Source organism: Osmia lignaria, chromosome 14 (genome assembly GCF_051020975.1).
Source record: "Osmia lignaria lignaria isolate PbOS001 chromosome 14, iyOsmLign1, whole genome shotgun sequence".
Taxonomy (NCBI): Eukaryota; Metazoa; Arthropoda; class Insecta; order Hymenoptera; family Megachilidae; genus Osmia; species Osmia lignaria.
In genome coordinates this window covers 10,097,938-10,125,908 of record NC_135045.1, presented here as the reverse complement: position 1 = coordinate 10,125,908, position 27,971 = coordinate 10,097,938, and the positions used below count along the sequence as shown (strand labels likewise).

The 27,971-nt window shown below is 46.5% G+C and overlaps 1 protein-coding gene across 5 annotated transcripts in view; it reads left to right on the top strand.

The window, feature by feature from the left end:
- Positions 1 to 27,971, top strand: part of olf413 (DBH like monooxygenase olf413) — a 193,860-nt gene that overhangs the window by 87,291 nt on the left and 78,598 nt on the right. For all 5 annotated transcript variants that reach the window (XR_004581779.2, XM_034327350.2, XM_076692298.1 and 2 more), the window contains one exon: positions 20,719 to 20,868. Coding sequence is in view for 4 of the 5 variants with exons in the window: in XM_034327350.2 (XP_034183241.1) it covers positions 20,719 to 20,868 (150 nt within the window). In the remaining variant the exon portion in view is untranslated. The remainder of the gene's footprint in view (positions 1 to 20,718; positions 20,869 to 27,971) is intronic.

Genomic DNA, 27,971 nt, shown 5'->3' with positions numbered 1-27,971 from the left:
GCGACAAAGTCACGATCGGCGTGTTAACGTTCGGTAGGCGGTAGATTCCAGGCGACTCTCTCTCTCTGGCTGCTAGCGGTTCGATACCATCTTAAGAATCTCCGGATTCCTCGGTTGCTCGCACCAGCGAGAACGTATTATCTGTAAATTCGACAAATTATCGTTCACACGCAACAACGCTGACCGGGCTGGAACGCGGGCGCGGGGCAAAGATACTCGCGGCTTGTTAAAACTTATCGTGACCGAGGTGAAAGGACCACGCTGGTCGCCGCATTTCGTCGAACCGAGAGATAAATTCCAGCTATTCGGCTACTTAACTCGTATTACAGCTAATTGGTAGAACGGCTGCCGCGTCCGTTTAATGGCTCACTCTTAACGACGCTTCCATTTCTACCTCGACCCGTTGCTCCTGCTCCCGCGCGTTTATAGTGTCACGCCTCACGGCCAATTAGTCCTCGGCCACGTTAGGGAGAAGCAATAATCGTTAATAGATTAATTATCCGACGGCGCGCTGCTTTCTTACGGGACATCTTGACGAGCCTCGTAAATTACGGCGTTCGAGGTAATTAAGAAACAGTCGGGGCGACCGGGCCAGCTCGCGATTGCGTCATTTTTTCGTGCTGCGTTACGCTCGCCGAGAGAAATCGCTCGAGAAATTAAGGACACCGATTACGCGAACGAGAACACAGCGAACCACGTGATTCGTTATTCAGTCTCCTTTCGCGTTGCGTCCTCCGTAATGTTTGTCGTACGCTAACGCATGAAATAATGAAACAGTTAGGGCGTTAATTGCCGCAGTGGAAATGGACGCGTGTAGTCAGACGTTATACGGAATTGACGATACTCTAAATCAGCGCTCCGCTGCGAATCCTATTCGCGTAGAACTCTCGTACACAATTTAACGTTAATTCGTTTCTCGACAAATGTTTCGCACGATCGACGCTCCTCAGACAACCGAACTGCACGGTACGTAACAATGTTGTTCGTCGTTGAATCAAGAAAATCATTTCTATCCGAAGCTGCAACCGGGAAGACAATTGAATTGAACGATATTCAACGTAACCAGTCAGGTTAATGGGATCGCGTGCTCGCGAGACGTTCGAGGAGCATTCGTATCCAGCCGAGAGTGGCGCGAAATTCTCATTTCTATCCGTTGACGCGAGACGCGGTTCAATTGAATTCGTCGAGTAACGAGGCTCACGTAACCGCGGTTTTCTATCCGGCCCATTGTGTCGGCGCAGAAAAGGGACGCGACCGTGACTTTTCTGCGCTCGCCGGGCCCTTGTCATCCGATTATGACGGTAAGAGCTTACGCCATTACCAGCTTGACAAGCAAACGGTCGTAAGTTACCCCTTTTTTTTGCCGTTTCGCGTTCGCCGGATAATGTATTGCGTTCACGAGCCAGGAACGGAACGTAGACGGCACCTGGCATTCGGTTCGATTCACCGTAGGGACAAAGCTTTTGCCGGTCCGAGGGACATCCTGCGCGCAGTAATGAGCCGCAATAAGATGGTCAGAAGAAAAACCCGTGGCTGGCCCTTGTCTCTTTCCCGTCGGTTCTTCGCTCCGATTCCCCTTCGCGTCCTTTTCGTTTTCTCTTTCTCGGCTCGATCGGTCGGCAAACACGGACAAGGAACGGCGAAAAAGAGACGTCGAACTGTGACGTGGGAGGAAACGTAGCGTGATGCCGGATACCTCTGTTCTGTATAACGTTATCCATCTAGTAGTAAACTCCATGCTACCCCTTGGTCCGTCCCTTTATTTCTACCCGGACAAGATAGCCGTGTTTTTCCTTCGTACTGCTGACAGTTTTGCTACTCCCGCTGATGCCGCAGTTACTCGAGATTGGCTGACTAGAGTAGAGAGGACAATCGGCTACGCTCGGTACGTCCACTTCGTCGGAAGAACGACGCGGCATGTTACTACGGGGCCAAATGGCACTCGGGATGGAACGAGGAACGACCTGGTCGTAGACTCTACTCGAAGCTTGATTGTCCGTTGAGACGAAAGGATTTCTCGCAAATTGGGACTCGTCATTTTTTTTTTTTTTCTCCTCCTTTTACTTCTTTTCTTTTCGCGTCGAGCACACTTTACCCTCCGTTCCGCCCCCCGAGCAAATTCTCGACGTTACGAAAACCATTAGCTACGCCTCCTCGTTCGATACCGTTGCACTCTTGTATCGCGATACTCGGCGGGAATCGAGCCCGATTATCTGTATCGAGAGTGTACAGTTGTAAATGGTTGCAGGCTAAAGTGCCCTCTCGATTTCGTGGAAACACTGCGGTGCCATAAAAAGGGTGCTCGTCTCGCGGAATTGAGGCGGATATAACCAACCGCGATAAATCCCTGGCTACCGAGTGATTTATATTTCACGATGGAACAATTTACACTCTGCTTATCGATACGTTTTCGCGATCGCGAGTCAGACGAACGCGAACAGTGGTCGATCCTTTTTGTTCTGTTTATCAAAGGAGCAATAAAATTTGATCAGCCGAGTGAAAGCGATTAATTCGTTCGATTCGTTGTACAGCGAACACTCGTTACGCTCGAACGAGAATCCCATTCGAGAAATTCACTTTCGCGCGAGTTACCCATTGCTGGACGGACGTGGCGCGAAGAAATTGGTGCGAGTCGACGAGGGTTTCGATGGAGGCACACGGTATTTCCCTGGAGATGGATGAAAAAAGTGGTACAGACAGAAAGTGGGACGGATAAATGGACGTCATCCGTTCAACTGCTTCGCGAGGGAAGTAAAGAGAAATAAGTTGTCAGGGTTATTCGACCTGGTTTCCCTCTTTTTAAACGTTCGACCAAGAATTAACGAAACCACGACCGATTTATTATTCTTCCCTTACGGCCAGAACTGTCTATAGCTTTCTCGAGGTGCTTTATTCAAACAGTGTCTGAAGACATCAAAATTGCAAAACGACGGAAAGTCGAACGTCTTATTTTACAACCCCTCTTCTCTAACTCTCGTGGATGGTTACCGTCTGCCCAGGAATCGTTCCACCGCAACTTTTTGTATCGCGTTTCAACGCAGAGAACCTGTGTCGTTGTCGTTTCCCAGGACGAATCTCGATGATCGTAACCGCGAAAGATATATCGGTTCAATGGTTGGCGATGAACCCACAGACAACGAGGTAAAAAATAAAACACAAGATTTCGAGTAATTTCCGAGTGAGTTGCCGCGATCTCTTGAGAATGGAACTACCGATACTAATTTTAGTAACTAGATGATACAATTTACGATTCGCTGAAAAAAAAACGATCGATGGTCAAGGGTAGCTTAGGCTAAACTTGGCAGTTGGATCGATTTTGTAGTCTTTTGGTGTATCGACGGCGAATAATCGAGGCGTACACGGAACGGAATCCTAGCGAAGGTTTGCTGGAGAATTTCGGTGGCTTTATCACGGTAATCTCACAAAGGAGCCGAAGGATTTTCGGCTGCTTGACATTCCTTGCATCGGGCGAGCTCTGTGCGTTCGTCGAAGCGTTGATCGCTGCTTGCCGAGCTGCCATTCGGCTTCCTGCATAAATGCCACACGTTCGTCGGTGCATATGCGTGCATGCACCAAAGGTCACGTAAGTGGATTAGTCCCTTGCTGCACGGCGATCTCGTTCGACCGGCGAGTAGTTTACGCGCTAATTCGAGCGCCCATTAGCCGTTGTCGAAAAACAACGGGCTAGATTTATCTTTCCAATCAATTTTCTTCCCTGTCACCGTCTATTCTTCTTCGGACACTTTGTTATTCTCAGAAATGCACTTGCAATTATTTTTACTCAAACGGATCTAAAATTGGCTAACCACATGACGTTTATCCGTAATCGATTCTCCGATTAACTTGAAACGGCGAAAAAAGGCGCGAGCTCGGTCAGAGCGGATATGGAAATGAGAAGAAAAAGAAGGCGAAAGAAGCGAGGATATCTGACTTCCACGGTAAATCACGGTTTCATATAGATGGAAAATAAATTAGCATCACGGGGGTTGTCGATTTTCGTGCACGGTAGATCGATGGTCGATCGTTTGCAGCTCCTAAGTCTGCCGAGGTATGATGGTTAGCTACGATCAGCGGGTAACAAACGAAAGCCAGACGTATGTGTACCAACGACAGCTAGAATTGCGGAATATTCTGCGGTCGGGCAAATCGTTTTTCAATAATTGCTCGCCACCGCGTGCCGTAAGTACGAGCCATCGCGAAGGCGGCAGAGGGAAAAACGTTCTGACGTATTTTTCGTCGATGGATCGGTCCTGGTTTTCCGTGAATTTCGTGAATTTCACGAGATCGAATCACCGACCCTTAGTCTTCCTGCTTAACAGAAGCATCGATCGGTGTTGTTTCTTGAAAAAAGTTCCCTCGTATCCACTCGCGCGCGTGGCATGTTTGACCCGAGTGATTACTCGCAATTAAAACTGTTCGATAATTTGATCAGCAAGTGGTGCTTCCTGCTATCGATCACCTCACGTCCGTGAACTTTCTGCGCCTGTGTCTCTGCTATCCAACTTTAGACTGCAATCAGCCAATCAGTCTTCCGTCAATACCTGTACTCTATCAAATTTCTCTGTCCGTGCAATTTCATTTTCATCCATAATCGAATTTCATCGAGAGGTTAAATGAATTGGAATTCGTATACCTCGCGGCTGTTCGAAATTACTTTGTTAAAATATCGATGGCCTTTATTAACCGATTCCGCTTGTGATCAATAAAATGGAGACGAATGTACGGCGAGTAATTTTTGTAAAATATCCACGGGGTCGAGGTGGCGGAATGTCGGTGACATCTTATTACACGGAAACCCCAAGAGTTTTGAGGGCAATGCAGCAACGAGGGCAGTTCGTACGCGTCTCGTGGGAATTGAACGAGCTCGGTTAAGGGCATCGGGTTTCAAGATGACGATAGAAGCCGCGCGTACCTGGCCGCTCGTTCTTTCTCCCGTGAGGTTAACCGCGAGAAAGTAGTCGTAACGAATTTGTTATATTCAATGGCGGAGGTTACGCAGTCGTTGCGTCGAGACCAGTTCATTTGGAAAAACCGTGCCAGCCATTTCTCTTCGCCGAAAAAGCGCGGAAACGTCGACGAATCCACGACGACGCGACGAAGAAAACGCGCGAGATTTGTCTGTACTATTCTGCTTTTTTATCCGGCTGATTTGTTTCGTAGATGGCCCGGGATTTCAGGCGTGTCGTTACGGTTCTTTCCGCGTCGTTGAGCAAATCGGTGCTTGGATCCTTTTAAATATGGGATGCAATGCTTTTTATACGCGAATGTTGGTCGAAAATTAATTGGCCATCCTGGAATGACGCATATACTCATTATTCATGTGTCTGCATCAGAATGGTACCGTGTTCGATCACACCAATAGTTTATTATTTATACGCAATCATTTTCATTTCGATTTTAAATATAAATTCATCGGTCCTCTTGCATTTCACTACAATATTTATTATAAAAAGAGGATGGTGCATCCAATGCCGTAGGGGTTTCATCAGTCATCAAAAACGTCAAAATTTTATCAAACGGGTAATTGAATGAAACAAAGTGAAATGAAAATTTGTAATATCGTCAATGAGATATTATCAGTATGAAATTCTGTCTTTCCGTTTTTGTTCTCCGTTGAAGTTCCTCCTTTATACGCTGGGTGGTTCGAGTAAAAAACTTTGGTCCACTCGAGTTTCCGGAATCGGCGCATGCACAGTTGGCAAACTTTGTCCCCGGTGACGAGGAACGCGTGGAGCTCGGTAAATATGGTCCGACATTAGCGAAGAAAGGCGAAGCGTATCGGTGGCCCGGGCGCGTCGTACCGGATAAAATGGCACAAAATCATTACGCTAAAAGCAACTGGGTTTCGTCGCCGCGTTGGCAGGAGGAGAAAAAAAAAGAAACGAAACAAAAACGAAATTATTCCAACGGGGATAAAAGAAAAGCTGGCTGCCCCTTTTGTCCGTAGAAATGCTCGGGACCATTTTTCGTCCCCTTTCGACGAAACTTGGCGACGCCGAAACTTTCTCCCCAGCCGGCCAGTTTCAACTAGCGGTTAGCTAGCAGGAAACTTGCTATTCTACGCGCGGCGAATGGTGAGGGAGAGGAAAACGTAGGTTGGAATAAAGTTTTCAGAAGTGGGGTCGCTTTAGAGGCGGAACAGTCTCGATATCGAGTAGATCGGATCGAGAGCTAACGTTGTTCGTCCCGAGGGAGGAGAAACGTGCCGAAAACAAGGCAGCGACGCGTATCGCGGTCTTAGTTTACCGGCTCCGTCACAACGGCAGTCTCGAAAGCGGAATTAATAACCGTTCCGGGCCGGTAAAATACCGCAACACGGCCCCAACGGCGCATCGTTGCATAATGGTTCGAGCGACGAGTTGTCGGAGATGCTCGCATCCGCGCGGAACGTCGCTAAGTAAGCTTGCACGTTATTAATAAATTACAATACGCTCGAGACGTTAATTACCGGTGGCAGATTAGTGCGCTGCTACGGTTCTCAGGTTGACGCGTCCCGAAAGAGGAAACAATTTCTAATTACTCCGGGACACGAGCAGTTCTCCGGGCTCTATAAAACAGTCAACCCTTTGAAAAACCCGATAGACGAGACAAACCGCTCGCGCGACCCCCTTGTCACGCGGTAATTTGTGTCGCGCGCGCCTCTGCCAGCTTCCCGCCAATTTACGGCTGCCATCATCGCCGCGAAAAAGTTCGATGCGTTCTCCTCGCCATGCCAGGCTGAAGGATGTCGACTAGCATACTTCAGTGGAAAAGGCACGCGAACGATGATTGCAATAGACATAGGATTTTATTTTGCTTCGAATCATAATAAGTTGGCAAAGTGTTTGAAAATCAAAGCGTCAGGATTGCTATCTTCCAAGAATTCTTTTCAACCTTCTCTGAAAAGGCTAATGGAAGCCGATGTCTTTGTGAAAATATTATTACACCGCAACACGCCAGCATAATATATACGCTTTAACACTGCGGATGATTTAAGGGTTCTTGGCATCCTCGTTGTGGTTTTTTCGTTTTCTTCTTCTTTTCGCGAAACCCAACATACGTCGACGGCTCGGTCGCAAGGAATTCCGAGACATCCTTTCGCATCCCCGCTCGTCCGTGTTTTCACGGCTGACTGAGCCGGATCTCCTGAAACCTGCTACTAATATTTATCCTCCAAGTGACATCGGAGACCGTCCTTCGACGTGGCTGGTTTTATTTTTTTCTCGCGTCCCTCGCTTGTACCGCAAGGGTGGGCCCTCTACCTCGCTTCTTTTCATCGGCCCTCTTCTCTCGTTACCGCTGGAAATCGGCCTGTCCCGCCTATGGGCGAAATTTATATCGCAGACGAAATGTACGATAGCTGTAGTATGCAAATTGCCAACGTACACGTGACTTTATTGGCCGTGACACGTTACGCGCGCCGGTTAAATGTAAGTCGCGAAGAGAATGCGCCTTCGTCTAGTCGCGCCGCCGCGCCGCGTCGAGGGACAGAGAAATAGAGGTGAGAAAGAAAGGAACAGTACGTTACATTGTCCAACTCGTGAATTTATTACGACCAAGACCGTTAATTAAATTCATGGTATTCCATGAAGTTTTTATTCGGTCCCATCCGACGAAAACATTCGTCCAGCCGGATTTTACCGATTCTACCATGAAATCGCCTTCCAGCTGGATTATCCGCGAAGGAATCTCTTCGGGACGAGCGTGTTCCTACTTTCTCGTGGTCGCATGACGAACCGAGGAAAAATGTTTTAATTTTATTCGTCGGCCCTGGCAATCAGGCGTTAGACCCTCGAGACGCGTTCTCCACGCGCTATCGCCTTCGCTCGATCTCGGACACTCGTAATCCTCGCAGGCTCTCGGATTTCCTGCCCTTTTCTTTATGGCTCGCGATCTTTTGACACCGACCGTTATCGTTACCTGTCCGCTTGATGCGTGTTGACGCACGCAAGATCGCCGCCGTCTGTTGTCGCGTACACCAAGTAGAAAAGGATACCTGTCCGGCCCTTATCCCTTTCATGGAACTCGTCGCGATCAACGAGGTGTGGCACACGCTCGAATTCACAGTGCCTTCGAAGATCCTTGGTCCTGATCGTTGTTCGAACCTTGAGGTAAATGGAGAAGGAGGAGGAGAAACCATTTCGAACAGAAGCGTCTATATCGTCGTGAACGATTGTATGTTGCTCGATGGTGTGAGAAGGTAGTACAATTTCGAGGAGTTCTCCAACTTGACTCGGGATGTTTCACGTGGAAGTTAATTATTTTTATTGCTTCCACGAGTATATGTGGTTGTGTGAGTTTAAGAAGTTTAAGGGGAGAACATCTGTCGATGGTCAGACAGTTTAATGGTTAAAACAATAGTCAGGAGAGCAGAGATTCGAATCCTGATTCAGCAAACTAATTTGTCGAATATTATTCTCTACAAATAAGACGTAGAATTACTTGCGTTCGCCTTCGACTAGCAACAATTTGATTCAACGTTGTGTAGGAGGCTGTATCGAGCGGGAGGAAAATAAATGATTTTTCTGAACGTTGATGGTATCACCGTCTTTGTCTTTATTAATCCGTTCGACTCGACTGTCGTCAGGGAACTGCCTTTTGCTTGCCGTGTCCGCACAAAACTTCGCTCGAGGACACGGAAGGCCAGATGTTAGTAAACATTAGTCTACAGTCGGTCTACAGTAGATACACGAGTATCGTAAGCCTACAGTTGACATACGAGTCCTCCGCAGTCTTACCGAATCTTCACGATCCCCTTTCCCTTTTCCAACCCCTTTTCGATTACCGTTCAAAGAAGTAGACCTCGCAGCGATAGAATCGGGCTATTCGAACGAAGACGATTAATGTTGGCGACGTTTAGCGTACATACAAACATCGAAAGGGCCTGCGTCCACGTGGAACAACATCGGCTGCTCTGGCTCGCATTCATTTGGACAATTTAGGCGGCCATGGAGAAAACAATCAGGGCTCGGGATCGAGTCGAGTTTGGACTCACAAAGGCGGGACAGGGTCGGTCGGTAGCGAGAGGAGGCCACCTTTGGGCGAGAGAAGATGGAACCGGTGCTCCGGTCTGTGGAGGCGAGTTTGTACAGCGACTCCTGGCTGTTGAAACGAGACGAGCGCGGAGGCACCGACGAGAGATGAGAAAAATAAAGAAAGCTAAAGAGCAAGAGGATAGAAGCCGAAGAAGAAAGATGGAAAGTGGAGGAAGATGGGACCCGTTATGGAGATGAGAGGGCCGACGGACAATGGGTTTCGGGCCGGGCCCCCTTGAATTCATAATCCTCCTTCCTACGGCGCACAATGATCCAAATATGTTTTCTGTATAACAAAACGCTTTTATAAATGTTTATCATCAATTTAAATATTATCTGATGCGGGTGGCATTCGCCGGAGCACGGCTACTACCGTTGGATTCGACGTTGGATCTCTTTCTACCCCATTTCGTGTCTCTCCGTCCCACCATCGTGGACAGATGAGCAATGGCTTTGAGATTTTTCACTGCCTACCGCAGACTGCTTTTACGTCTTTCAGCTTTCTCCTCATCCCATCCGCTCGGCGACGACTTCTTCTTTCTCTCCTCTTCCTCCTCGCCCTCCTTCTTCGACCAACTGCTAGAAGTTACGAATGAATTAGACCGAGGGAAGAGCAAACTCTGTCCCGTCTTCGGCTGCGGAGCCGATGAACGATGACTTTTTAACCCGGCCAGGCTCCGCCAGTCAGTTTTCTTTGTGCGAACTCTTTCATATTAATCTTCCAGGGTTATCGATACCGGATATCGTCGAACGTCCACCGTTTCGATAACTTTACAACGAACGACAATGGGCCACGGACTGCCGGCTTCCGTACACGTAATAACTGGGAAAGCAAAGTTAAAGCCGCGAATAAGTGCCACGCGATAGCTCCTTTTCAAGTTTCTTAGAAATTCTTCTAGTAGATTAAGGTTTGAAACGTTTGTATGAATCGACTGTAATTTCGCAGCAATTTAAATATTTAGTACAATATTAGGTATTTCGGTTCCTAAGTTTCTAAGCTTCTCTCTGCCCTTTCTAAGCTCACCGGTCTGATGATCATCTAAACTAACTCTAATGCGATAACCCATCAGTAACGGGTTCGTCGCAGCGAAAGCCTTTCACACGACGACAGAGCGACGATGGTTATTATTCTACTCGTGAATGATGTCACAGTTTCACCATTTTTCTTCCACGGTGAAGGTGTACCGTGAATCTAGTTGGAGTAGCGCGATATCAAATACGTGGAAAGTGATTTACGAGCGTGAAACACTTACCGGGATTTTCTATTGTCGGACGCGCTTGACCGTGCTCCATACTTAGCCAGATAATTTACGAATACGCGTAACTATGCAGGAATTATCAGCGCGAGAGCCCTTCTATAATCCGGTAAAATTGGATGCACGATTATCTCTCCCGGTTTCGGCAGCTGAGTTTTAAACGGAAACGCGAGTTACAACGAAACGACTCGCGCGATTTTTATTCCTGTTTTTCATTATCTAATTGAATCTCGATCGCTGCTGAGATGTTCCCGCGCTTCATAAAATTATTTTCTAAGCTAGGTTTTCTAAGCTAGAAATGCAACTTCGAAGATCATCTTTTCCTACCAACGGATCATTATTACGATACTTCGATCGTGGGAAGAATATCCAGGAAAAGAAGTCCTCCTCATTGAATTATCATATACCCTCCGAGCACTTATTATCGCACGCAATAACGCGCGAACGATATTGCCGATAAAATCAAACGATCGACGTTGTTGTTTCGCCCCGTGGGCGAAGTAGCCAGGGTTGTGTCTCCGTTTGGAACGGTAACGATCGACGATACCGTTTCTGCCATAGTATAGAGCAAAGAGGGAAATAGATCCGCGACTGCGAAGACGTCTCGTAATGCGAGACACTCGCTGGAAAACAAGAAGCGGGAGCTAGTGGGACCGAGATGGAATCGAATAAATTAATACTTAATCAGGATAAAAGAGAAACAGAGGTGGTAAAAAGGGTAGAAAAGATAAGCGAAGGAGAAAGGAAGAAAGAAGGAAATTTACGAGGAGCGGACGTTTCGCGTTTCCACGATAATATCCCCGGGTGTCTCGTGATTAATGCAGCCGCTCGGCTGGTGAAAAGGCAGCGGACTTACGGCAGGATCGACTCGTGATCCAGAAAAACTGGCTGCACGAGACGGAAAGAATAATGGCGTCGCGCACTGATGACTCCTTTCGAAGGAAACCACGAGATCGCGAGGACGGGGACGACGCGAACTCGCGGGCACCCCTCGTGGGAAGCTCGAAACTGCCACGAGACACGAGCGTGTAATACGACAATCCTTCGTTCCACCTTCCCCGGGGACCAAGAGGATCTTAGTGCGCGATCAAACATTTTGCAACGGGGCTTTGGTTCCTTCGAGCGGAACACCGGGTACCACGTATCGTTCCTCGTAACCGGAAATTTAGCGTGTAGTCGAAAGGGTGGCGGGAGGACAATCGTCGAACGCGATATCCGAGGATCCTCTTTCCTCGATTGAAATTTCATCGTGCTCCTTCTTTAATTCCTCTAAAGAACTTTTTCCATAGATAGAATTTTCTTTGCAACTTCGATTAAAAAACGGTATAACAATCGATGTATCTAGGTTAGCGTGAAATTTGTAGCCACGAGCTTCTTGATATTCATGAAACTTTTTGCTCGTATCCCCGTTTTGTTTTTCTTACCAACTTCCCCTGTTCTTTCCGTCGTAATTGTCTTCATCCGTAACAAGTCCAGAGCTGCCGCTTACGATTCCGAGGCAATACCAGGCAACGTATTGAATAAAATATTTCCGTTGCCTGCAGACGTCAGCCGCGCTCAATCTCCGCGAAGACGATACATCCTCACGGCGCATCCAACATTCATTTTCCGCCGGTTCGATAATTTCCAGTAAATTCTCAGCCCCGGGGCCGTATTCTCGATAATGCGCCACTCGACACCCCGCCTCTCCTTCACCACCCTCGCCTCGTTCTCCTTCACCTGCTCTTCTTGTTGTCGGTGTAATCCTCTCGGAAATCGCTCATAGACGAAACCCTTAGAGTAGTGGGACATTCGAGGAGCGAATTGATTTGCAAATGGAAGAAATCGACGACCGGTGCTAACGCCTCGAGTTTCCCTCGTTTCATCGTCGTTTTCATCGTCGCGTTCGTTCTTTGACTTCGAACAGCAATTTATGCAGGGACCATTTGTAAAACGCGTTCCACCCTACAACCGATTACACGGTCGGAGAGTGAAGAACGAATTTTCTTCGTCGTTTTCTTAAATCATTGATCGTAAGAAGGTTGCAGCTCGGCAGGGCAACAAATTTCAAGGTGGAAAAACGATTTGCGGAGGAACGGCGCGGCGCGTCGTGGATTCCGGCGCAATTTTTCCTCTGATTTCGATTCAGCCGGCGTGCCACGGCTCTTCGCTTTCGACCACCGAGACGCGCGGACTCGTCGGCATTGTAATCCTCTCGCGAGGATAAATGGAACCGGAGGAATATCGAAGGTCGTTGTTCGGGCCCGTGAAATATCGATTGTGTCGCGGCGCTCGCGGAAATCGTGTTGCACGTAACAACGTTTCGCTGAACGCGACCCGACTAAATTATTAATCCGGTTTCGTTGTAATCGCGCTGTTAAGGCGAAAAGCCGCTGGAATGAGCGTTCTTTGACACGACAACCGGCATTTAGGTGAACACCGTCGCGTTGTTTTCGCGTTTTAAGTACATTCGTGCGCGCCGCGACATACCTAATGAATTTCTTTGAATTTCTTCTAAAGGGAAAACGACTGCAACCCTTTCGTCGGTACCAGGAAATATTTGTCAATAGAAACGGGTAAACAGATCGATGGAACGTGAAATTACATAATGTTTGCTTGATTTTCCGGTGCTACGCAACCAAGTTGCATGCGTTCAACCGGATACGTGAAAATTTCACAATCGGATTTCGCGGCGAATGTGTTCGTACGTACACGTATACAGTGAAAAGTATCGCGGTCGTGCTATCGGATTAAACGCACCTGCAGCTGTTATCTTTCGTAGATGACTTGGAGCCAGCCGGCCAGGTATTTCCGCCGCTACAGTTTTTCATCCTCGCGTGTCGCCGCGTCGTGGATGCGTGCTTTCCTGCTCCTATCTTCCGCTTACTTTATCAGGAATATGATTTGAAGTGGGAGCGGCGCGGCGCGGCGCGGCCGAGTCGGTCGCACGTTTCTCGTTCAGGAAACTGCTTAAACTGGTTGCTGTCGGTTGGATAACATCGACGGGAATATAAAGTTGTACCTCGTTTCAGTCGCGTTCTTCTCGTTGATCCGTCCTGATTCGCCCTCGCGTTTCCCGTTCCAACGATCGACTCGATAACTCGAAAACTCCTCGTATGCCTTTCAATTAACAAGCCTCGCGTACGACTTTTCATCTCATTTCAACGATTGTTATATCGATCAGTATCTCGCGGCGCTCTTGTTTCTCGTGACCCGTACCAAAGCAATCGCGTGTCAATTGTAAACACGCGTGTTGTTCCGTTTACTCGATTTCCCATCCGCCTCCGCGCCGTTTCGAAACGTACGGTTCGGAAAAACAAACCTCTATCTTTCGCGAGTGAAAGCCACTTATCCCGATTTCGTTTCGAACGAATCGTATTGTCGATTCGATCCGTTGTACGTTCCAAGCGTTTTCCTCAACTTGTTGTTCGACGTTGATCGCGTGGATGTATCGGTATTGGCTTACATCGGCGCGAACTGGAAAACACTTTTCGTGTCCGCGCTTCGATTCGATCGAACTTCCTCGCGTTTCGCTTGCAGGCGATCGAGCTCGTTCGAGCTTCTGTTATCGCGCTAAAGCTTGTCGTTAAACCGGAGGCCATTTTCGGCGTCCATGGGGCGAGCGATCCTCGTACGGTCGCGGATAAACACGGACCGCGGATGCGTGTGGTTCTCGTTATCAATTTTATGATTTCGGGAGGACGCGCGGCCACCGAACGTTTCACGGTCGAGGAACGACGAGCGTTTATTTATCGGTACCGATAGCATCGGCCACCGAGGAACACAGCCGCCGTGTTAACGATTACAGTGGACACCGGTGGAAACGAGCGCGGTGTATAAAATCCCGTCGTTGAATGAACCAGACGGTGTACCGCTGGCTACCGTGTAAATTATTGCTCAAACGGTAATCGGTTTATTACCCTGCGTTCAGATTTTCGATCGCGCATAAACGTGACGCGACATTTGCCACCGATGACATTTTTCTTATAGCAAAAACAAAAGCGTCGTTTTTCCTACGAAAATTTCAGATATCGATCTCGTTCCTCACGCTGCACAAGTCCATTAAGCGCGATCATTAGCCGCGGCAGGATATCGCTGTCAGCGTCGGTGACGTCGCGTCGCATTATCCTGACCGACGAATCGGGATCGAGTAATTGACATAATTGTTCGGCACGTGAATGACGGTCGAGGATGACGGAGAAAAGGATTCGACGGCAAGAAATGGTTCCTCTACAAGGGAAATTATTCCTGCCTTGACCCTTACTTTTAACCTAAGAGAAATTGCTCTTCCAACGTTATGGAAATCGATTTTATACGCGGGTTAAATGACTTCTGCTGTTTGTCATGCATAATGCGTTACATTAGCGTGGCTCTACACGAAGCACGAAGCGTTTGTTAAATGTTAGAGCTGTTGAACTGGATGGTTGTTACGTCAACATGAAAACACGTGTTTACTCTCAACAGAAACTGTACCCTGTGCTCGGTTTTCTCTGAGAAAATAATTGTGGCTATTATTTGTTTGCCATCGAGTGACGTATCGCGGGGAAAACGTTAACCCTTGCCCTCGAGTCGAGTTGTCAAGAACATGGACTTCGTTTAATATTTCACCCGCACGTATGTACAATGAGGGATAAAAAATTGAGGACTTTACATAAAAATTATTAATTCTTAAATGAGAACCTAGTTAAACGGAGTTTTTGTTATTTTTTAAAAGTGAAAGTTCTTGACTGGCCTGGAAATTCTTCGGACCTCAACCCCATCGAAAATTTGTGGAAATATTTATTATTATGATTGAACATTTGATAAAAGTATGGGCTAGAAATAAACCAATCAAAATGAATATCGAAAGTATGCCGAAAAGAATTGAGCCAGTAATTGCTGCAAAAGGCGACGTTACGAAATACTAACATACATACGTAAATATAATCTTTTAAATGTGCTTGTTTATTTTTATAAATATTTTTCTGTATATTATTAGTGGAGGATTATTGATTAAAAGTTACACAATGTAAAAACCTTAGAATTATAGCTCTATTTTTACACAAATACGAAAAACCGATTTTTCATACCATCACCCACTGTAGTTGAAGTACAAAGAACGAACATACGTAATTTTCAGATTCTTAATAGTATAATGTTGATGCACATCAAACACAAAGGGTTCATTTTCAACCAATTGTTCAGGATGTCTTTAACCATCCGTCAATGTTCTTTCGTTTCACTCCAGTTGCCCCATTCTTACGAACGATACACGACACAGAGGACAATAGCTAATTGACATAATTCCTCGTTACATAGACCCGCATTACCCATGCATCATCAGGAATGCAATCGTTGCAATCGTGAGAAAAACACAGCCAGTTTACACGGGTCTCTGTTACAGAGGCAACGCTACCCTCGTTCGTTTCGTGTCACTTGGAATTATAAAAGAAACTTTCTGGCCGCTACCGCGACATGGAATTTCCGGAAACATTTTTCTCTGCGTTCGTTCGCGTTCTTCCATGCCGCGACTTTCCGTGAGAGAGGCACGCAACGATTCAACGATAGTTTATTAACAATCACTGCGTCCGGTAATAGTTTCCGTCGCGGACACGCTTGAAATTACCGCGTCAATTTCTTTGATGCCGATCGTCGGACACGTGTATTACGAGCAGTAAAAAAACGATAAAAGCTTTGCTACGCCCGGGGTGTTTGTTTACGAGGATCGTATTTGCAGAAGCGGTTGACCGTTAATCGTGCGATAGCGTATCGTCGTCATCGATGACGATCGAAGCGTGGAATGCTGCGAATCGGACCGATGTAATTGCTGTAATTTCTCGGTGCATGGATTCTGTTGTTGCAACGTGCGTGCGTAGGTGCGTTGTCGATGCGACGGCAGACCACGGAGATTGTGCGGTGCCGACCGAGAGATACCTGGACCCCGATACAGCGGCAAGACAATTACGTTGTGGGACGTGGACACACACGAAAGGTTGGGGGATGGCGAAGGGAAAATATAGAAGCGAACCGATCCCATGGTAGGTGAACGAGACTGCTGGATTTACCAAGGACTCGACGGTGATCATAATTTCCGGTCGCGGATTACGAATCTGATTGCGGATTAAGCGATACTCCCGCGCTATTTGATTATCGGTTGTATCGGAAACTCTACTAACAAGCGCGATCGTGACGAAAGAAATTTATCGCTCGGTCGGTGAAACAATTTCGTGATAACGAGCGATGGCTCGCGATAACAGGACAAAAGTGTTTAATTCCCTCGATTCAGCCTTTCGAACCGTGCTGATAATGATTTTCGTCGATTCCTTTTTTTCTTCCATTTCACGGAGAAGTTAGAGAACTTTATTAGGCTTTAAACGATCTCAATTAGAACGTTGAAGCGTTTTCAGTAATTTGCGGATGTACCACTTCGGATGAACGAAACGTTGCCCGAAATAATAAAACGACCGTCCTACTTGGCGTTGTTTCTCAATTACGGTAACACCCGTGCCGCGTACGCTACACGTCTACGTTTTCCACACAGAGTCGTCGCAAATGACCCAACTGGGAAACGGGATCAAACAGGACATCGTTGCTTACGCGAGCGTTTCTGATCCTTTTCGTGTTCCAAGACCATTCGCGGATCTGTACCCTGGTATTACGACGTGTCCTCTATAATATCGTCGGAACGATGTTAATCTACTCGAAACGAGAACCGTGTTTAGAAGCATTCTAGAAAACCAACACGATCGCCCGGCGAGATATATCGCGTTGCGCATTCCGTTCGATCCTGTAGGCTTATTGATCTCGTCGTTTCTGCGCTTTGCGCTGATATTGCGTAAATAATAAACGCAAGTTGAATAATGAACCGGCTGCACGAACGACTGACTTACGAGACCTGTATGTTTGCCGTAGCATGACGCCCTCGCGACAATAAATACGGGAACGCGGAGTCGATGGATGAGAATAGGCCATAGCACCGTGGGACACGTACAGCCGCGGAAATGGTGCTTGTATCGCGATATAACGTTTCATAACAGCGTACACTTCCTGATTTTTTCAGTAGTCTCATAATAGTGTATGCAAACTCGCGAACGAAGTCGAGTGCCGTTGCACGCGAGTCAATTGAACGTAAGAGCGACGCTCTTCGGATACCCTGAACATCATAGTTTTTGACATTTCTCTCGGTAGAACGTTGAAGTTTTTTTTTCTCCAACCCCCAAGGAAACGTCCAATTAACGTTACCTTCATCGTTAGCACGAGGACGCCCTTGCAAAAATTTAAGTAATCCAATTCTCGATCCGTCCCCAGCGTTCTTCGAGTAGAACTCTTTTGACGTCGCTCTTGCAAATGTTGAGGTAGACCAAATCCCCGTCTCTAACAGTCTCCGTATAGAACGTTGAAATTCTTCTACAGCCTTGAAAGAAACGACGAATTAACGTAAAGGTATTCTTGCAAACATTTAGATAGTTCAATTGTCTTCAACGTTTTGTTAAAGTAGGATTCTTCTGCGATCACGAATTAACATTGTCTTTGTAAATACAGTTTTATACCTTTTGGAATCGAATGTTGCGAACGAAAGGACGGTGAAGGATTGAAAAAGGCCGGGTAATCGAAACGGAAGCTGAAACTCGTGTCTCGTTTAAATTGGAGCAGTTGAACGTGCTCGACTCGTGACGTTCGACGAAACGGGCCCGTCCACGCCTCGCGAAAGAGGCATTGTCCGCTGGTTGAATAGCGCAGACATAATTCGTATAATTGCGGGACACGCGGTACTCACCGTTCGCCATTCTTTCGCGGCAATACGCGGTATTCCGCGGTATCAACCGCTCGTACGTGGATAGCAATAAACAGCCGGTAGAACGGCCGATGGGACGAGAAGACAATTGAACGCGTGGCTACGCGGGCACTCGCGGAAACAGGACGCATTTCCAAGCGGAAAAAGTATGTTTTCCATCCTCTCTTTCTTTTCGTCTGGATAGGCGTGCACTCTGCAACATATTCGCAAATTTGCTGCAATTCGATCCAATCTCGTACCTTTATTTCCTTGCAACGTATAGTAAAAGCTGGATATATGCAACGAAAGATTGACTGGATATATGCAACATCGCTATCCTCTCCATTTGGTGTAATACGATCTGAATCGTTATATCGGTGTGACTAATACTAATTCAACGAAAAACGCATTTGTGAGATTTTTCTGATTAAAATGAGACCAAACACGATATAGTTTGAATTATATTCATTTATTTATTTATTTATTCTGAATATGCTGCTGAACTATTGACTGCAAATTAGGTGCTTTATGATGTTAGGAACAGCCCGTGATTTCTATGAAACCGGACAGTTTCTTCCTGTTGAAAATTAAAGTAATTTACAAGCTAACAGTAATAACAGAATGATAATAGAATAAATAAACAATAATAATAGAATAAACAACATAGAATTGACACCTTGGCTACATATGTATAAGGCAGGCCGTACACCACGATGCATGTTGTGTACGAACGTAGAATAGGTATCGCAGCTGAATACAAACGATGTGTACGGACGCAGAATCGACACCTCGGCTGGATATATGCAACGTCTGGGTCCCAATGTTTGTTGCATATATCCAGCTTTTACTGTAACTACGAGTGGAAGCTGAATCGCTGTAGTCATTAATGAAAATTGCTAATGAAAAAAAAAGAGGAGCAATTTAAATCGGTTAGAGGTTTCCAGGAAGAGGGTGGAGGAGCATAAAGAGGCTGCATAGAAGCAGAAAGCAGGACTTTTCAATCGGTCGTGTGTCGGCTGCGGGTGGCGGCTGGCGAGGGGAAAAATATGCTCGCCGCTTCCGACGCGGCAACGGAAATTGAACAAGTTGCACCTAGACGGCAGTGAAAATTATTTATCACTCGGTCCTCGTTACTTTATATATTCTCGATACCTCGCCAAGTTTACTCTTCGATTTATCGCGACGAACAATTTAATACCACCCGAGGATCGAGAATTACGAAGTTTCGTATTTTTAAGTATGACAGGTATGTTTAAAAAAATTTAATTTTCCTCTGGAGCAGCGGCGAATTGGATCGGACGTTTAGCTAACGATAAAGAGTAACGTTATAGCTGAGCCAGTTTAAATTCCACGGCGTCTTATTCGAAGCGACGCGGATTCCGTCCGCGCTGAGACAAAAGGACGTAGTTGTTAGCTATCAGCGTGCTGTGCTCTCTATCCTCTTGGGAAGCTTTCATCGAAACGTTAAACGCGGAAGCAATATCGACGGAGACTGCCGGTTCAAAGCTGGTCGACGATCGTCGCGCTCTCAAAGCGAAAGAATGGTTCCAGTTTCCTCGAGGAATTTGAATTCTCTCTCAGATTCACTGCGTTACATTTTCGTGCAGTTCACGATAGTAAAGGATGCGGATAAAAAAGAGGAAAGGAAAAACCGGAAAGAAGAAAATCGTTGAATGAGTCGTTGATAAAAATCTGCGCTAGCTAAAAAATCTATATAAAGGGTTGTAATGGCGCGCAGCCTGCGACGCCACATAAGTTTGACAATATCGTTCCCTTCGGCTGTTACTACACCTGCGGCCAGCTTTTTTATCGCTCGTACAGTTCTTTGTTTTTGCTATCCTTCCGCTCGTATCGTTTTTATTGCGAACGCCTTTATACTTTATATCCAATCAGCTCGTTCCCTACTTGCCGGCCTCATTCGGGCTTTTCACGCGTCGCGGTCAACGTAAATGGATATTCCGTCTTTTTCTGGCCCACGAGACGTTGTATTTTCACGCGTGTACATGCGAGTGGCGCAGGTGAGAGGCGAGACGGCGAGCCAAATCGTGCCGGGACAAAAGGAGGCCAGGAGTATAACACGCGTGACTCGATCGGGCTCACGCGGCGACAGAGGTCGGGTACCCGGTCTCGCGTCGATGCTAAATTAAATTCTAATAAAGCCTGCCGAAACGACGGGAAAAAAGCCGCTCGGCCGTTCGGTCACGAAGGGAACAATGGCGTTGAAAGGCGTCGAAGGCAACGCGTTGCCGGTCGACGCGAACCGCGGTTAATTATGTCGAGCCAGCGAGCAGGAATCTCGCAGAAAAACTTGCCCTTTCGACGCTACGAAGGTCCGGGCGCCGCGCCGTTTCGCCACTGTTAACTAACTCGCCGCCTCTTCTGTTCGCTGTCCGAATAGGTGTGTCATCCCCGAAACGCGTCGGATCGAAGTAAAAAAGAGCGATCGGTGAATACTTTCTTATTCTTTCCTGCCCTCTCGCCTTCGCATCCCGTTCTCTCGTTCGCGATCTTTCGTACCTTTTGTCCTCGAGGGAATAGCGTTTGTCGCGAGATCAGGCGAATAAACAGTAAAAAAGCGAAGTAAGTCGCCCGATTGTTTGACGTTTTCAGCGAACCAGACACGAAGGGAATCGCGAAAGTTCTTACGATTCGAGAGCGAAACGATCGATATATTTGATCGGTGCACAATTTAACCATGAGTTATCGCTTGTTTCAGGATCGTCACGTAAAGGAGACCAGCAAAAATCCGCAGATGGACTTGAGCCAAGACTATTGCCTGCTACTGGGTTTCGAGAACAAGACGCACACGGTTCTTCGTTTCAGCAGGCGATACGATACGTGCGACTCACGGGACCTGAAGATCACGGTAGGTGGTTTGATTTATACGGCTTCCGGCGTGAAAGATAATTTCGCTACTGCGTTCAAACTGCTCGCCAGAGGATCGTTTGATGGATTTACGAGAAAAATTGAGCAGCTGAGCACGGTGCCAGCCAACCGAGCTAGAATTATTTATCACGGTTCTTCAGGAAATTGAGCAACCTCCTGCTACATCGTCGCGAAATAATTAATCCTTTCGTTGTAATTAGAGTATATGTGTCAGGTTCAGGCTACTTAGGTTCCCGACTTCTTTTTCTCGATCAATCTCACCGGTGATTTGCACAGCGGTTCACACGTTAATTAAGTCAAATCTGCCATAGTTCAATTTGCGCGACTAATTGCGAGCCCCCGGCTCGGTCCTTAAATTATGGAAGATTACAGGAAACGTGCCAATGTGCCGCACGCGTGGCCCCAATTTATCAAGGAGCTTAACCTTTTTCTAGCAGGAAAATATCTGGTCCGAAAGCAAAGCGATTAGAACGATCGCGGCATAAAAGGATTAACGAGAGAATGGAGCAAAGAGGTGGAATTAGGAGGGCGCCAACTGGTGCGCGACGTTGCGAAATCGTGGAAATACGAAGGCGATTCGTTGCGCGTCGCAATTAACGTTAATTAACCGGCATTAAGGTTTGCAAATACGCGCGTAAAGTGTCAGGAATTTCTGAACGGTTCACGGGTCCGCTTCTAACGAGGGTGGAAGAAAGAAACGTGTCGGTGTTGTGGGAAGTTGAGGCCGGTATGGCAGAGAATCATTAGCGAGCCAATGGTATCAACATACGTGTAAGTTGAAATTCAAAGACTCGTTATCAAAGTGGCAGACTTCGTTCTTGGGATTCCTACCGGTTGTAGGGACAGGCCGACCCAGTTCTTTATTTCGCCGGTAATTAACTCGGAAATAGATGGAGGTACGATAGAGCCGTCCACTCGTTGGTACCAGCGGCGGCTAAACTCGAAGGGATGAGGAGATTACGCGCGTGTTGCGATTTGCTCGAAGCCGTACAGCCGAACAATTTATGGCGGCCTAGCAGGGCACAGCCGTTTCTCGTTGCGCCTCGAAGGGGTTGCTCCTATCGTTAATGGCACCATTGATATGCAGTTATGTCTTCCGATGTCACAGGAGTGTTTTTCGCGGACCGAATGTCGGGTAAAAAACTAATTGGCACGAACGACCAGCAGAGATTTAATTAACGTCCATGAAATTACGATCGCGACTACCGAACGTCTTAATTACCGATTGTTCGTAATTGCTTTGAAACGGTGGTAACGGCTGATAGAAATGGAAATCGAGCATGTTTTTCTGTTCTCGAACGTGTCTCGTCTTATCGATGGCACAGAGGTCCCGAGACAAACCCGCGGGAACGATACGAGCCATTTCGAAAATAAACAAGGTGGTTTGCGTTTCGCCTGTCAACATCGTTCGCAGTCGTTCGGGAAGGCCTGTGCGAGGCTGACGAACGCACCCGTACGCGAAACTGAACGACGAGTGGTCGGGCGAACGCTAAATATTCGCGACTCTGTGTACCCGTAAATAATTGACGCCCGTAGCGCAAATATTGGCAGCCAAACGCGAAGTTGAGGAGAACGTTTGCGAGCAGAATTTCCATGGATGAGCGCGCGTTACTCGCGTGCAAAAACCTCGCCGCGAGAATTGCTTTGTCAATAAAGTAATTACCGCGGTGTTGGTGTTTGCTGTTACAAAGGATTACGTTGACTTTTGTTTCAAACGAAATAGAAATTAGACGCATAGATCAGTGCTGAAGTGAACGGTGTAGAAATTGTGCGCGCGGTGGATGGTAGGAATTTTCGTTATGCAGAAACGTCGCGCGAAATGAAGACTCGAGGACGTCGTTGTCGCGAATGCCGATCTTGTTCACGTAACCGCTAAGCAGGATTTAGGAAAGCGGTTAGAGGCTACTTCGTGATCCCGATCTCGAGAAACTCGTTGGGAAGGAAGTGAACGTCGTGACGAAGGATTCACCGGGTACCCTCCGCGAGCCGGCAACGTCCATCCAGCAGTTGAGTCATCAAAATGCTTGGGTGCAAAAATAAAGCGAGCCACCGCGAGACCGAGATTCTATCGGTACGACAAACGACGAAGTCAGCTCCCCTTTGCTTTATCTGATCGCGTGATGTATCGGTACCCTACATGATATTTTTACGTGTCACGTTCGCCTCGCGGAACGACCCGGAGCCCGTATCGTGGCTCGCGAACGGAACGGTTGAATCCGTAGGTGGACCGAGATATACTTTAAATGGTCCTGCGAACCTTGAAACACCGTACGTTTATACAAAAGGGTTATCGCTCGATCGTTCAGTCCTTGTATCGAAACGAAAATTACGGTGGTGGTTGAAGAAATCGTGTTACGATCGCTAAGGAAAGGGATACCGAGTAAAGAAAGCCTGCTTGAAACATGAATTATATTTTATAGATATTTGTATACAGTGACTCTCACGAGCTCGTATCTTTTATTTAAGCGCAGATTGTTAGATATATAATACAATATTTAAAAAAAGAAATAGTGACATTTATTCAAATAAGACACGTGCAATTAGATCTAATTGCAATCCATTGCATTCGAGTACACAAGCAATGTAACACGCGATACGCGACAATGTGACAAGGAATCGACGTTTTCTTCTGTACGAAACGAAGAATGGAACAGCCGAGTGGAAGACGATAAAGAATTCGCGGAACAGACGTCGTTTCCGTGTCAAATTATCGGTGCACGTTGTAGATAAGCTCGCCGACTTGCTCGATTTATCGAGCGTCGTTTCAAATTGCCAATACGGTTGTCTCGGATACGGACCACTCCGAACTATTGTTATTTCTACCGAGAACCATGCTGGATTAATCGAATGAACATTGAATTAAGCGACGCTACGTCGTAACCGGCTTACACGGAAGAGAGGTCCGATTGCATGTTAATATCGCGCGACTGGCCCACTCCTTCGGTTTAGTATGCAGACAGTCTCATCAACGGAACGCGAAATTAAGCCTCGACTACGTAGGAGACGACGCACGTACACACCCTCGTAGACGGATCACGGTTAGAACAGGTCTTGAGGTCTCGTATTCGCGAGGTGCTGCTTTGCCACGCGTCAGTCTTGTGTCCCTGTAATTAGTTCATTAGCGAGTGTACGCGGCCAGCCACGGCCATCAGAGAAAAGCCGCGACGTTTCGGCGCGCATTGAAATATGTATTTTTCATAATTAGGCTTGTTTACCTGGCCCGCAAGTCGCGCGACGGAGTTATGCAAACTAGTAATTATTTCGTTAGCTCGCAACGCTGTGTTCTCGCAAACGAATCCTACCGGACGGAGAGAATTCCCAGGGGGTAGACATTCCCCTGGTGCGCCTAAACTCAAAGATGGAACGGTCCCTCTGATCGCGGCTCGTTAACCGGCACAAAGAAATATCCACCGACAGGTATATCTGTGCCCAATTTCGCGTCCATTTTCATCCTTTGCATCCGACGAATTCGAAATTTCGAGTCGCAGCGGGATAGCTGGGTATCAGCTCGGGACCAAGCTGTTTGCTCCGCTCTGTCGACGATAGAAGCCGCAAAATTTCCACGGTGTTGGAACTGGATTTCCTTTTGATGCCGTGCTAGTCGGGCAAGGATTTCGCGGCAGGGCATTATGGAACCCCTGGACCCGGCCGTTAACGGAACAGACGTCGCTCTAGTTTTTTCAAGGGATCCTCTTTTTCACGCGAAATCCTCTCGAGTACATTGGTAGAGAATCGGTAGAGTATTGGAGGAACGGTCCGCGCGAATTCGTTTGGTATGTATTTGGAAACGCGAATGGAAAATGGAGGAACGGTGAATGTAAAGCGTGGAAAACAGAAGAAAGGAGAGGAAGAGAGATGTGGTAGATTCGAGGATGAGCACGCGAATGTAACCAGCGCGGGAGATTGGTGTGCCTTCCAGAGGGGATTGGCTAGCTGACCCCGTTCTGCTTCTATCCTCTTCCTATCTGTAGACGGATCTAGTTTACCACTTCGCTCGCTGACTGGGCTGGCTGACTGACCGGCACCATAGTAGCCGACGCGAACTTCCTGAATAAGGTCCTCCCCCGGTACTAGAACTGATCGCTATTCCGAATGGTTCGGTTCGATGTAAAAGGAAAATCGAATTTGACCGATGCCTTTGGGATCGACGGGCTGAGAGAGGGTTACGGGAGAGTCGCCAGGTGCGCTGACGATCTTATTGGCTGGATCCGTATACTCGGAGACTCGGGCCAGAGGGCGCCGTGGGAGATTTCGCCGGAAGCTACTATCCGGAGCGACGGGAAATCGAATCAACGTGGAAGGAGATTCCGCGGGCCCTTCGCCGCCAGATTACATACGTTTGGAGACAATTATTGGCTGAAATTCGATTTCTCTCATTTCTCTCAGACTTGGTTCAATCATTTCGAGCTTCCTTTCAATGTTTCTCGCTGAAACATTCTTCTATTTCTCATTTTAATCTTCCAATGGCTATTCTGGTGTAGGGAAAGTTCGAAGTTGTTAAAGAGACCAGAAATACTATCGACCTAATCGAGCCAAAACGACCGTTTCGAAAGTTTTCTCGAAAATTATCGGAAATAGAGAGCAACTCGTTGGGAAATAGTTCCTAATTACTCGATCGTCTGTTCTAATTCATTCTCCGGTATCTGGCGATCCAACCGTTGTCAACATGTTTGTTATAGGGAGACAGACAGACAAGATTGAATGAAACCGTCTGCCTACCACGGGCACACACACGAGATTCGCTAACTAATGACAGTTCGAAGAAGTTCCCTGCTTTCTAAGTTTTCCAATCGGCCAAAAACTTGCAAACTGACATTTACCTAGGAGAATCGAGTCCAGCAGACAGACCGAGAGCCGGCGATGTTGTTATCGACGAGGCCGTAGACACGATTTTCTTTCCTATGGCTACGATCAATCGCGACCCTTTCGACCGATTTCCAATCAACGTTCCACGTTTCTGTCTCTGTTCAGTGTCTCGATAAAACGATGCGATAAAGTTTGCTCACAGTGGGGTACAGCCTCGAATCTACCGCGATTACGTAAAAAGAAAACCAAGAAATTGCATCGCTTTTCCTTCCTTTTTGAACGTTTTCAATTTACTATCCTGCTGCTATTATTTCGGACAATTTCAAATATAGAACTTGAGGCTAAAATATCGAACTATCTCATTATGGATGAAATCGTCTACTGATTGAAATTGTACATTTCTTTGTATGTTCGAGGTATTCGCTATTTCTATTCCTAGTTTCCTACATCATACAGTAAGTTAGCAATTGCAATTTGGAAATTATTAATTTGATGTCCTACATTAGCTGTTTGTGGCCGTTTTCGCCTAAGGCAGCATAGTCTACTGATTGAAATCATTTTGTATCGAATGTAATTAATTAGAACTTCGTGAGGGTGGTGCTAATTATCTACGTCGAGAACTAACATTAATAAACCTTCTGAAACTCGAAGCTCCGAATTTGCAGGTGCATCGAAAAGCTGTTCACGAATTGGCAATCGATGACAGCTACAAATTTGTTTATCCTTGGTGAGGGGGTGGCACTTGTAAACATTCAGTTTGTGATTGTATGAGAAGTTGGCCATTAAACTGGTGTTTCGGATTACCTCTAATTCCTCGTGGACGTCGAGTCGAGGGAGCGAGGATTAGTTGAAGATTAAGCTGTTGGACACGTTACTGGCCATGGCTCGAGCCGAGAGAAACTTCCCCGGGGTTTTTCTTACAAAAGCTTCTTTCCTTCGCTAGGTAAAAGTTATCGGCGCTACGCTCCAGGCTAAATTGGATAAGCATTGCGGACCCCGTGCCTTCTTCCCGGCGAAATGATGAAAGTAAAATGGCCCGGGAAAAAATTGAAGGGAAGAAATACCGGCGGAATGATTTCCTTTTTTGTTGCGTCAGGTAGTCTCGTTAAGAAAAAAAAAAAAAAAAAAAGGAAGTGGAAGTCTCGTCTCTTGCTCTAGATATTCGTTACGGAATCGTACCGGATATTAAGTTTCGTGACAGCTGGCTGTTATTCGCAATTTTATTCATTAGCTGCCTAGACTGATTCGCATTCGAGCATGAAAGCAAATCCTTGTAGGTTTCTCTAAAGAAACTCGGCAAATTTATGAATATTAAGATTGATTGTGTCATTCGAGCGTGAAACATATATTTCATCGGGTCTTTTATAACTGCCATGGCAATTTCGATAATTTTCCTCGTTTCAACGCGGTTTTTCTACGGTTTTATATAAATAATATTAAAACGTACAATTTGGAACCGTCGATACGTAAATGGCGAGCAAACAGACGGGGGAAAATGGGAGAAAAGTACTTTTCACTGTACTACACTAATTTCATTGTACAAACGTAAGTGCCGGTCGATGCAAAAACCTCGTTAACTCGAAATGAATGAGAGAAAAGCTCTGTATAGCTGTACCGCGGTAGATCAATATTCGACGGACGTATCATAAGAATTGCGTTTCAAATATGCACATCCAGAACAGATGGTATAGCATGCACGACCTAAAAACCGAGGGGAAAAAAAGAAATGAAAAATAAAATAAAAAAAGCAGGGAACCGAATATTTCTAAATAAACAGAGTCGTTTGTGTGCCGTAACGATGGATGTTTATAATTCGAAGAAATGAAAAATCACGGGTACCAGGGCATTGAACAACCAACGTGGTACATTCAAAAATATGTCTCTTTCATAATTTCCATTTCGTTTTCCATAGTTTGTATTTCCTTTTGTTCCATGATGCGCAATATAAATATTAAGCTTCGAATTTATTAAAAATAGTAAAACAGACCTATATTTCCTTCTCTTGTTGAATTTAATACGGTCTATAAGGGTTAAATCAATGCATCGAAACCGAGGTATCAAACGATTTTGAGGAAGTTGCGATAACGAACGATCAGTTGTAAAATTTGATTAGAAGCAGGTCGTTAAAGCTTCTAGCTTCGCTCATAGCCAAGTACCTAGTTTGCACAGAGGGTCACACGTATGCGTTAGGGTGGACAATCTCGACCCTATTAAATCGTAGCAACATACATTACGAAATCGGCCACGGAGCTTAACTGCTTACACCGAAGCTTAAAC